The sequence below is a fragment of the Eurosta solidaginis genome, chromosome 2 (assembly GCF_040869045.1).
Source record: "Eurosta solidaginis isolate ZX-2024a chromosome 2, ASM4086904v1, whole genome shotgun sequence".
Taxonomy (NCBI): domain Eukaryota; kingdom Metazoa; phylum Arthropoda; class Insecta; order Diptera; family Tephritidae; genus Eurosta; species Eurosta solidaginis.
In genome coordinates this window covers 268,728,410-268,741,229 of record NC_090320.1, presented here as the reverse complement: position 1 = coordinate 268,741,229, position 12,820 = coordinate 268,728,410, and the positions used below count along the sequence as shown (strand labels likewise).

The 12,820-nt window shown below is 36.3% G+C and overlaps 1 protein-coding gene across 1 annotated transcript in view; it reads left to right on the top strand.

Moving 5' to 3' along the window:
* LOC137240932 (uncharacterized) overlaps positions 1-12,820 on the top strand; it is a 48,143-nt gene that overhangs the window by 20,609 nt on the left and 14,714 nt on the right. The window contains exons 2-3 of the mRNA XM_067767932.1: positions 602-719; positions 846-973. Coding sequence (XP_067624033.1) covers positions 602-719; positions 846-973 — 246 coding nt within the window. The remainder of the gene's footprint in view (positions 1-601; positions 720-845; positions 974-12,820) is intronic.

Below are 12,820 nucleotides of genomic sequence, written 5' to 3'. Positions count from 1 at the left end.
AGTAGTAACGCTCCTGCCAAATTTCATCATGATACCTTCAACGACTGCCAAATTACGGCTTGCATAACTTTTAAATTACCTTCTTTTAAAAGTGGGCGTTGCCACGCCCATTGTCCAAAGTTTTACTAATTTTCTATTCTGCGTCATAAGGCTAACCCACCTACCAGACTTCATCGCTTTATCCGTCTTTGGTAATGAATTATCACATTTTTTCAGTTTTTCGAAATTTTCAATATCGAGTGGGCGTGGTTATAGTCCGATATCATTCATTTTAAATAGCGATCTGAGATGAGTGCCCAGGAACCTACATACCAAGTTTCATCAAAATACCTCAAAATATACTTAAGTTATCGTGTTAACGGACAGACGGACAGACATGGCTCAATAAAATTTTTTTTCGATACTGATGATATTGATATATGGAAGTCTATATCTATCTCGATTCCTTTATACCTGTACAACCAACTGTTATCCAATCAAAGTTATTATACCCTGTGTACAAGTACAGCTGGTTATAATGAAATAAAATAATATACTCAGCCCACCAAGTTTCTTAGAACAATATAATATCATTTTTAAATTAATTTACATTTTTTTTCAGTGCCCCTTTGTCAATTTTAATTTTTTTGACATCATCATGTTTGGTGGCCGGACAAGTTCGAAAACCAGGTCAGTGTCGAACAGATATAAAACATTTGAAAAGCGCGGACGTAAAATCGGTGAATATTAAGTTCTATATACTTAAATAAATTAAGTTCAGCTCTATGTATAAAGCTAGGCCAATTTTATAGTACTATTCATAAACTTTCAACCATTTTAAAATCTTATGCTTTAATTATTTTCAGTACCATGGTATTTGGCATGTTCACAATGGAAATTTCCACAATTTAGATGAGACTTACCAAAAAAAAACTAGTTTCCTTTTTGGACCTAACGATTATAGTATATTTTTTACAAACTTCGTAGGAGCAGAGTAAGTATTTTTAATTGCAGGCAAAACTTTTGGTTTTAGGTGAAAGTTATGTTGTTTTTTGTGTTGTTGATTTTTCGACAAGGTGTAAAAGTGAAGACTTTTGTGTCAAAAGAAACTTTTTTTTCAAATTCCAAGTGCATAGGTAAAATATTTGTTTCCCTTTTCGTTCTTAAAAAATAACACTGAAGATGGCATAACACCCAATCTGGTTCGTATTCAAATCAAATTTGACAAGGAATGATGGAAAATTGTTCCAATATAGTACAACCATTACTTGAATTGGAACCATTTTCCGCCATTCCTTTTCAAGTTTGGTTCGGAGGCAACCCGGTTTCGGCGTTGTGTCATTTTGCAATTTATCGAGAACGAAACAAGAAAAACAAGTTAACTATAAAATTTGATTTTGAAAAAACTTTCTTTCAACCCAAATGACTACTCTGCTCTTTATATATATGATGTGATTATGATATAGATATGGCCCGAATTCGAACCAATCATTTTCAATTCAAGAGAATTGTCGCAGCGGAGAGGGGTGAGAGCAGAGTCCAGTATGCTCTACACTGGGACCTCGAAAACAGTTGCTGCCAAGTGTTTGCCTGCATAGATGACCTAGAAATGCTGGTTAGGGGTAAATTTCTCGTAAAGTCACAAATCAGCCAAGCAATCACTGGACTGGAGAGCTGGTCTGCCGAAATGATTGATCTCAACAAGGCTTATGCAGCCCTGGTGATTAGGGTTTCGATAATATTCATTACGGATCTGACCAATACTCAAAACCTCTTCGTGCTGAAGCCGCATTGAGGACGATGAGATTAAATCATATTGTCGATACATCCTTTAAGGGTTCAGAATTTTTTCGACGCTAGGGTATTTTGTTCTCAGTTTATTCAGATCTCCGGAGGATATATCCAGTGGTATGTGAAAACACATCGTCGCTACGAATGAGTTCTACAGTGGAATTTACTAACTCGAGGTTTTACTTACTTTATTCGTGCTCAAAGGGGGGCATCATGCACTGGGCGCTAATAAGAGGGGACGCTAATAAGAGGGGGCACCAAATGGACTGCAAAGCAGAACTTCCTGGAAAATTTGTATTTTTATTATAACTGATTTCTTGAAAATATTGATTTCTGGAAAAAATTTTATATACTAAACAATGCATGCATATATCCGGACACTTGCGACAGGTTGTGGAATAATTGAAAGCATATATCTATGATTGTTTTTTTCTCACGTTCAAAGTTACGATGTTAAATGTGAATCTGAAACACGATGCAGCGCCATAATACAAGCGGTTAACGTTATCGTCGATGGGCTAGAGAATGTAGTAGAACACATGAGCAATTATTACATAACATTAGTTCATTTCTGGTATGAAATCTTAATGAGGATTAATCGTGTGTATCTCAGATTACAAGATATGGGGATGAGATTTAGAGAAGCGTATCATGATCTTAAATTATTAGCGACTGAACTATCCGAAATTCGAGACACTTTCCGTGAGGATGTAATAGAAAAAGCGAAGTCTCTTTGTAAAAAATGAGATATTGATATAGTAAAACGTGTAAGAAGGCGCCGCAAAATGCCCGGAGAATCGGCTAGAGATGTTGGTCTTTCCGCAGAATGTGAAATTTCTCGCGTTATGAAAAGTGTTCTCGATCTTCTCCAACAAGAAATACGTTCATGATTTACACGATTTACTTTACTTAATTAAATTGCGCTTAACCGTTAAGCGGTTATGGCCGTCAAACAAGGTGTGCCAGTCGCTTCTTCTCTCTGCCAACCGGCGCCAATTGGTCACAACAAGGGAGTTTAAATCGTTTTCCACCTGGTCCTTCCAGCAGGGTGGGAGCCGCTTTCTTCCTCTGCTTCCATAGGCGAGTTCCGATAGAAACACTTTCTTGGCCGGATCGTCATCTCTCATTCGCACGCTTTTTTAGAATATTGTTCCATAGCGGTTAAGTTTTGCAGCTAGTATAATTTTATTCAGCATCAAATTAAAGAAATCGCACGATACGGTGTCACCCTGTCTGAAACCTCGTTTAGTTTCAAACGGCTCGGAGAGCTCCTTCCCAATTCTGACTGAGCTGATGGTGTTGCTCAACGTCATTTTGCGCAGCCGTATAAGTTTTGTGGGGAAACCAAATTCAGACAGCGGCACATAGGCAGCTCCTTTTCGTGCTGTTGAAGGCAGCTTTAAAATCGACGAAGAGCGCATTGTGAAAATCTGGTCGATGGTGGATTTACCAGGGCTAAAGCCGCACTGATAAAATTTACACAGCTAAATGACCTAAATTTAAAATTTGGATTTTTCTTAAATTTTGGAAATTTGTTAAGCAAGGATAATAATGACTTAGAAAGAAATTGTGAGAACTTGGGTGAATTTTGTAATACAGATCGAAATATGTGACTGCAAAATATTACAATTGAACCTAAAACTCCGTTAGAATTACTTACTTTTATATTCTCGTATGGAGAAGATGTTTTTCCAAACTTGCGAGTGGCACTTCAAATACTGTTGAATATATATGTCAGTACAAATTCATTTAACAAATTAAAACTGATTTTGACATATTTACGATCAACGATGGGGCAAGTTTGCCTAAGTGACCTAACATTATTAAGTGTGGAAAAAGAAAAATTTTAAATGATAAATTTTGATGATATCATTGATATATTTGCTTCCTCAAAGGCAAGCAACTTTTTTATACTCAGCGTGCTTTGCATACAGAGTATATTAACTTTGATTAGATAACGGTTGGTTGTACAGGTATAAAGGAATCGAGATAGATATAGACTTCCATATATCAAAATCATCAGTATCGAAAAAAAATTTGATTGAGCCATGTCCGTCCGTCCGTCCGTCTGTCCGTTAACACGATAACTTGAGTAAATTTTGAGATATCTTGACGAAATTTGGAATGTAGGTTCCTGGGTGCTCGAAAAATTGCGATAATTCATTACCAAAGAGGGATAAAGCGATGAAACTTGGTAGGTGGGTTGAGCTTATGACGCAGAATAGAAAATAAAATTTTGGACAATGGGCGTGGCACCGCCCACTTTTAAAAGAAGGTAATTTGGAAGTTTTGCAAGCTGTAATTTGGCAGTCGTTGAAGGTATCATGTTGAAATTTGGCAGAAACGTTACTCCTATTACTATATATATGCTTAATAAAAATTAGCAAAATCGGAGAACGACCACGCTCACTTTAAAAAAAATTTTTTTTTTAAAGTGAAATTTTTACAAAAAATTTAATATCTTTTCAGTATATAAGTAAATTATGTCAACATTCAACTCCAGTAATGATATGGTGCAACAAAATACAAAAATGGGCGTGGCTCCGCCCTTTTTCATTTGATTTGTCTAGGATACATTTAATGCCATAAGTCGAACAAAAATTTACCAATCCTTGTGAACTTTGGTAGGGGCTTAGATTCTAGGGCGATAACTTATTTCTGTGAAAAAGGGCGAAACTGGTTGAAGCCACGCCCAGTTTTTATACACAGTCGACCGTCTGTCCTTCCGCTCGGCCCTTAACACGATAACTTGAGCAAAAATCGATATATCTTTACTAAACTCAGTTCACGTGCTTATCTGAACTCACCTTGTATTGGTATAAAAAATGGCCGAAATCCGACTATGACCACGCCCACTTTTTCTATAGAAGTGTTTGTATAGAACTAAGCCCCACGTCCTTTTGAAATACTCATTAACACCTTTCGCTTGATACCCATATTGTACGAACGCATTCTAGAGTCACCCCTGGTCCACCTTTATGGCGATATCTCGAAACGGCGTCCACCTATAGAACTAAGCCCCACGCCCTTTTAAAATACTCATTAGCACCTTTCGTTTGATGACCATATTGTACAATCGCATTCTAGAGTCACTCCTGGTCCACCTTTATGGCGATATCTCGAAACGGCGTCCACCTATAGAACTAAGGCCCACTCCTTTTAAAATGCTCATTAAGACCTTTCGTTTGATACCCATATCGTACAAACAAATTCTAGAGTCACCCCTGGTCCACCTTTATGCCGATATCTCGAAAAGGCGACCACCTATACAACTACCACCACTCCCTTTTAAAACCCTCATTAATACCTTTAATTTGATACCCATATCGTACAAACACATTCTAGAGTCACACATGGTCCACCTTTATGGTGATATCTAGAAAAGGCGTCCACCTAGAGTCAACCCTGATCCACCTTTATGGGGATATCCCTAAATGGCGTTCACCTATAGAACTGTGGCCCACTCCCTCATAAAATACTCTTTAATACCTTCCATTTGATACACATGTTATACAAACACATTCCAGGGTTACCTTAGTTTCATTTTACTACGAGGTGATTTTCCCTTATTTTGTCTCCATAGCTCTCAACCGAGTATGTAATGTTCGGTTACACCCGAACTTAACCTTCCTTACTTGTTAATACATAATTTGTTTTTTTATTCTAATTCTTTTTTATGTTTTATTTATAATTTATAATTTTTACTATTACCGAGTCTTTGAGAGGCAGTGGTTTCTTAAGCGCCGAGATTTAATACTGCTTAGTTACAGAGAAACTCATCAGCTGAGAAATATAGATTCACAAATACAATAGATTAGAACGAAAGATATAGGCCCGTAATCATAGTCGCTGACTAAAATAATGTTTAGTAAAAATTTTGCCTGAATTAAACATGGGATTTAAAATTTTGATCTGTCATAGACATATTAAACACAGTTTTCAGCTAAAATACGAATGGACAGGGTATCCGCATGAAAAGAAGGCATTTATTGGCGCTATGAAGAAGTTATTTAGAAGTTTTAAAAGTTCACCCTGTTCCTTACAACCGTGGTTACTTGATTCCGCGTATAATAAAATAATCTATACTATAATAAATCTCTAGAAAATCGTGTCTGTACATCCAAGATTTCTAAAAAAAATGAGTGTACTTGACGTTTGGAATGCCGTAGAATCCATCGGCACCACTTTCTTCTGTTTGTCTGTTTGTCGGTTTGTCTGTTTGTCTGTATGATATCGATAATCTCTGAAACTAACGAATGGATGGATAGCCTGTAATCCAGAAGGGAATCTAGAACTTATTTCATTAAAATCGCGTGAGAATCAAAAAAGATATAGTTGTTTAAGCTATAATTAAGCTACTTTTAAGGATTTTTTTTGTTTGAAAAACGAAGGAAATCTATCTTCTTCTATACTATAATCTTCTTTACTATAATAAATCTCTAGAAAATCGTGTCGGTACATCCAAGATTTCTAAAAAAAAAATGAGTGTACTTGACGTTTGGAATGTCGTAGAATCCATCGGCACCACTTTTTTCTGTTTGTCTGTTTGCCTGTTTGTCTGTATGATATCGATAATCTCGGAAACTAACGAATGGATTTTTATGAGACTTTCGCAGATGGATAGCCTGTAATCCAGAAGGGAATCTAGAACTTATTTCATTAAAATCGCGTGAGAAACAAAAAAGATATAGTTGTTTAAGCTATAATTAAGCTACTTTTAAGGATTTTTTTTTTGAAAAACGAAGGAAAATGCACTTAGTTTCCAAACAAATATCAAAGAATGCCTTTGCAAAGTTTTTTTTTCAGCTTGATATAAATTAAAAATCAAATTCATGAATAGATACAGTGGCGTACCAAAAAAAATTATTTCTCGCTGCTATATTACGATAATCGGTTAAAATGAGGTTACCTAAAACCTCTAAATATGCGTACAATATGGGCATCAAACAATAGAGGAAGGTCACAGGTTTCATTTGAATTCTGTGATATTTCGATAAATTAATCGATAACTGAGTTATCGGTCAAAATGTATTTGCTCCAAAATCTTTAAATTTACCTACAATATGAAATACTTTTAGCTAAGATTTTAAACCTTTTACACGCGTAATCAGGGACTCAAACCTTTTGGTGCAATTCGGTTTATCTATTCGCTGACAGGTGGCGCAAAGTTTTCGTGTGTACTGCGATGCTTTGGTAGGTGTGCGATTGGTTGTCTTACACATACACTAAATAAAATAAAAAAAAATAAGGGCCACTTTAATATAAATACGCATCCCGAACAACGTCGGGTACCCTGCTAGTTAGAAAATAATTTTTAAGTTAAACAGTTTTATTGGAAACAATACTTACATGAAGTAATAATAATATTAAAAGCTAGAAAATAATTAGGTAGGTCCTAGGTACTAGACATCACACTCCTAATTAATCTACGGTGTTGACCAGACAATTAAATAAAAGCGTTGGGCGCGTGAAATTTCTAAAAATGTGAGGTGTAGCACAACCTGATTAAGGTTCAGTTAGTCTTATATTCGACTATCAATAGAAATATTTTCTAGCTTTTAGTATTATTATTGTTTTCAATAAAACCGTTTAACTTTAACATTTTTTTTTTTTAATTATTTTATTTTCAAGTTTTTAGTCTTTTAGTCTAAGAGCTGGTAAACATTTTTGAGCAGGTATTTGAGGCACAATGAAAATTATGTACAATGGCCTTTTAATGGTATTTAAGTACCCACGTGACAAACACATGAATTTACATTTTTGTGTGTTGAGCGGCATAAGATTCGCATTACACCAAGTAACTAAACAATTTAAATCCGACTGAAGTATAGAACGTTCTTAAACCGACGCGTATGACATAAAAAGTTTTACCTCGTCGGCATACATTAAAATTTTAGAATATTTTATAGGTTGTGGAAATATCGTTTATAAAGAGCAACAAGTAAGGAAGGTTAATTTCGGGTGTAACAGAACATTACATACTCAGTTGAGAGCTATGGTGACAACATAAGGGAAAATAACCATGTAGGAAAATGAACCGAGGGAATCCCTGGAATGTGTTTGTATGACATGTGTATCAAATGAAAGGCATTAAAGAGTATTTTATGAGGGAGTGGGCCATAGTTCTATAGGTGGACGCCATTTAGGGATATAGCCATAAAGGTGGATCAGGGTTGACCCTAGAATGCGTTTGTACGATATGGGTATCAAATGAAAGGTATTAATGAGTATTTTAAAAGGGCGTGGACCTAAGTTCTATAGATGGACGCCTTTTCGAGATATCGCCGTAAAGATGGACCAGGGGTGACTCTAGAATGCGTTTGCACAATATGGGCATCAAACGAAAGGTGTTAATGAGTATTTTAAAAGGGAGTGGGCCTTAGTTCTATAGGTGGACGCCGTTTCGAGATATCGTCATAAAGGTGGACCAGGGGTGACTCTAGAATGCGTTTTTACGATATGGGTATCAAATGAAAGGTGTTAATGAGTATTTTAAAAGGGAGTAATCCTTAGTTCCATAGGTGGACGCCGTTACGAGATATCGCCATAAAGGTGGACCAGGGGTGACCCTAGAATTTGTTTGTACAATATGGGCATCAAACAAATGGTGTTAATGAGTATTTTAAAAGGGAGTGGGCCTTATACTATGTTCAAACAGAAAAATAAATTGAGGAAATTTCGATTTGAATTGAGTGCTGTTCATACAACTCGATTTAGCTTACACAATAGTAATTTGATAGCTGGTTGGCCCATCTCTACAGCAAGAACATACCTTTGTTCAGACTGTCAAAATGTGCGTGTTGGTATTAGGCGAATGAAATGGAATGAAAACATAAAACTTTGAAATTTTTGTGTGTTGTAAGAAAATGTGTTCAATGTTTTGGTTTCATTTTGAGTTTGCCATCTTCTTTTGACAATCTCTACTCCAGTGAAATGAAAGACAAAAAATCAGCTGATGAGATGAGCCAACCATATAATTCAGCCGTGCGTAGCTGACGTTTAAATATACTCAATAAACACACTTTACAATGTTGCATTTGCAGTTTGAAACAATTTATTACGCAATTTTTTTTAAATTGGCAATTTATTATTACAATTGATTATATGACAAATTGCGTAATAAATTGCCCAAATAGTATAAATTGCCAATTTGGTGTGTGTTTGAACCTAGTATTAGTTCTATAGGTGGTCGCCTTTTCGAAATATCGCCATAAATGTGGACCAGGGGTGACTCTAGAATGCGTTTGTACGATATGGATATCAAATTAAAGGTATCAATGAGTATTTTAAAAGGGAGTAATCCTTAGTTCCATAGGTGGACGCCGTTTCGAGATATCGCCATAAAGGTGGACCAGGGGTGACCCTAGAATTTGTTTGTACGATATGGGTATCAAAAGAAAGGTGTTAATGAGTATTTTAAAAGGGAGTAATCCTTAGTTCCATAGGTGGACGCCGTTTCGAGATATCGCCATAAAGGTGGACCAGGGGTGACCCTAGAATTTGTTTGTACAATATGGGTATCAAAAGAAAGGTGTTAATGAGTATTTTAAAAGGGTGTGGGGCTTAGTTCTATAGGTGGACAACTTTTCGGAATATCGCCACAAAGGTGGACCAGGGGTGACTCTAGAATGTGTTTGTACGATATGGGTATCAAATTAAAGGTATTAATGAGGGTTTTAAAAGGGAGGGGTGGTTGTTGTATAGGTGGTCGCATTTTCTAGATATCGCCATAAAAGTGGACCAGGGGTGACCCTAGAATTTGTTTGTACAATATGGGCATCAAAAGAAAGGTAATAATGAGTATTTTAAAAGGGAGTATTCCTTAGTTCCATAGGTGGACGCCGTTTCGAGATATCGCCATAAAGGTGGAGCAGGGGTGACCCTAGAATTTGTTTGTACAATATGGGTATCAAAAGAAAGGTGTTAATGAGTATTTTAAAAGGGTGTGGGGCTTAGTTCTATAGGTGGACGCCTTTTCAAGATATCGCCATAAAGGTGGACCAGGGGTGACTCTAGAATGAGTTTGTACGATTTGGGTATCAAATTAAAGGTATTAATGAGAGTTTTAAAAGGGAATGGTGGTAGTTGTATATGTGAAGGCGTTTTCCAGATATCGACCAAAATGTGGACTAGGGTGACCCAGAACATTATCGGTTGGATACCGCTAATTTATTTATATATGTAATACCTGGCAAGATTTTAAGGGTGTTTTATTTCGCCCTGCAGAACTTTTTCATTTTCTTCTACTTAATATGGTAGGTGTCACAACCATTTTATAAAGTTTTTTCTAAAGTTATATTTCGCGTCAATAAAACAATCCAATTACCTTACCATGTTTCATCCCTTTTTTCGTATTTGGTATAGAATTATGGCATTTTTTTCATTTTTCGCAATTTTCGATATCGAAAAAGTGGGCGTGGTCATAGTCGGATTTCGTTCATTTTTCATACCAAGGTAAAGTGGGTTCAGATAAGTACGTGAACTGAGTTTAGTAAAGATATATCGATTTTTGCTCAAGTTATCGTGTTAACGGCCATGCGGAAGGACAGACGGACGACTGTGTATAAAAACTGGGCGTGGCATCACCTATTTCGCCCATTTTCACAGAAAACAGTTAGCGCCATAAAATCTATGCCCCTACCAAATTTCAAAAGGATTGGTTAATTTTTGTTCGATTTATGGCATTAAAAGTATCCTAGACAAATTAAATGAAAAAGGGCGGAGCCACGCCCATTTTTAAATTTTCTTTTATTTTTGTATTTGGTTGCACCATATCATTACTGGAGTTGAATTTTGACATAATTTACTTATATACTGTAAAGATATTAAATTTTTTGTTAAAATTTTACTTTAAAAAATTTTTTTTTTTAAAAGTGGGCGTGGTCCTTCTCCGATTTTGCTAATTTTTATTAAGTGTACATGCAGTAATAAGAGTAACGTTCTTGCCAAATTTCATCATGATATCTTCAACGACTGCCAAATTACAGCTTGCAAAAGTTTTAAATTACCTTCTTTAAAAAGTGGGCGGTGCCACGCCCATTGTCCAAAATTTTACTAATTTTATATTTTGCGTCATAAGTTCAACTCATCTACCAAGTTTCGTTGCTTTATCGGTCTTTTGTAATGAATTATCGCACTTTTTCGGTTTTTCGAAATTTTCGATATCGAAAAAGTGGGCGTGGTTATAGTCCGATATCGTTCATTTTAAATAGCGATCTGAGATGAGTGCTCAGGAATCTACATACCAAATTTCATCAAGATACCTCAAAATTTACTCAAGTTATCGTGTTAACGGACGGACGGACGGACGGACGGACGGACGGACGGACGGACGGACGGACATGGCTCAATCAAATTTTTTTTCGATCCTGATTATTTTAATATATGGAAGTCTATATCTATCTCGATTCCTTTATATATGTACAACCAACCGTTATCCAATCAAACTTAATATACTCTGTGAGCTCTGCTCAACTGAGTATAAAAACAGAATCGGACCAAGATGGCTACCATGAGACACTGGGGGGTCAATACCGATGACATTCGAACAAATGTTTTTAAAAATTACTCTTTGAGTTTTGCCGCAAAGATAGGAGGAGATCCAGCGTGTTCAGCCAGGTTGAAAGCCAAGCAATTCGAGTTTATAAACAAGTAATGAGTGGCGTACTTTGTCGAATGCTCTGCTGAAATCAGTGTATATAACAAATTGGTTGTGGTTGATTTGCCTCTATAAAAGCCATGCTGAGAGCTATCTATCAATATAGAGATCGAAAATGTAAGGTGATTAGTAACGACTGCTTCGAAAAGCTTAGGGATAGCGGAGAGCTTTGCTATTCCACGATAGTTTTCAATAGACGACTTGCTTCCTTTTTTATGGAGTGAGATAAGAAAAGATTCCTTCCAAGCCGTCGGGAAAATGCTATTTTTTAAAGAGAGGTTGAACATATCAGTGAGGGGTTGGTAAATGTTTTCCGCACATTTTTTAAGAAAACTGTGATGGATTCCATATAAGTCGCAGTGAAACGCAGAGTCTAAATTCAATGTGTTCTCCTTTATTATAATTCACCAGAAGAAGAAGGCGAAAAATAGACACAGTATAGAGTGGAGACAATTTAATCTATACGACATGGTGATGCCAGATCTGTATTGTGTTAATTAGTTTCAACAAAAACATGTTGGGATCAAATCTGGGCCGTATTTGAAGGATTCTTTTAAGGTCTTTATATGTAATAGAACATCTTCAGGAAGCAAATGTGGAGCGTATATTGAGTTACTAGAATGGAGCGAATATGGATAATTTGTAGGTGATGTATCAATCACAGCAGAGTAATTAGAGTGAAAGAATTGAGCGAAGAAGTTTGCAATCTCTTGATTGTCGCTGGAAATGCTATTTCTAAACTTCATGTCAGAAGGAAACACATTAGTTCTGCGTTTTGAATTTACGAAATCATAAAAAGATTTCGGGTTGCAAATAATGTTTCTCTTGACTTTACATATGTAAACTTTATAACACTTTGTATTAAGATCAAAGTACTTATGCCGGAAAATAGCGTTCTGTGCATAATCAGAATCTAAACCGGTTTTCTTATATAATTTGAATAAACGTGATTTTTTATTTTTTAAAGCTTTTAGCTCTTTAGTAAACCAGGCTTGCAATGGTTCATTGTACGAGCATGTGCCTTTGAGCACCTGTTTTTCAAATCTATATATGGGGTATTCCATCCCATTTCGACCAATTTTGAACGACAGACTATTCCAGAGTACGAGCGGAACAGTTATGAAGCATTGATGGCCGCTTTCGAGAGACGTTATGGAAGCGAGCATGGGTAATAGATATACCAAATTGAGCTACAAAACCGTTACCAAAAGGCGAATGAGACCTTGCAGGAATTTGCGTCGGGTGTTGAAAGATTGGCTCATCTCTCAAATGCAGACGCACCCGTGGAATACACTGAAAGGGTAAAGATTCAGAGTTTTATAAATGGCATACAGGACTTGGAAACGAAGCGAGCGAAACCTCCATTCACGGAAACAGTATCACATGCTCTGA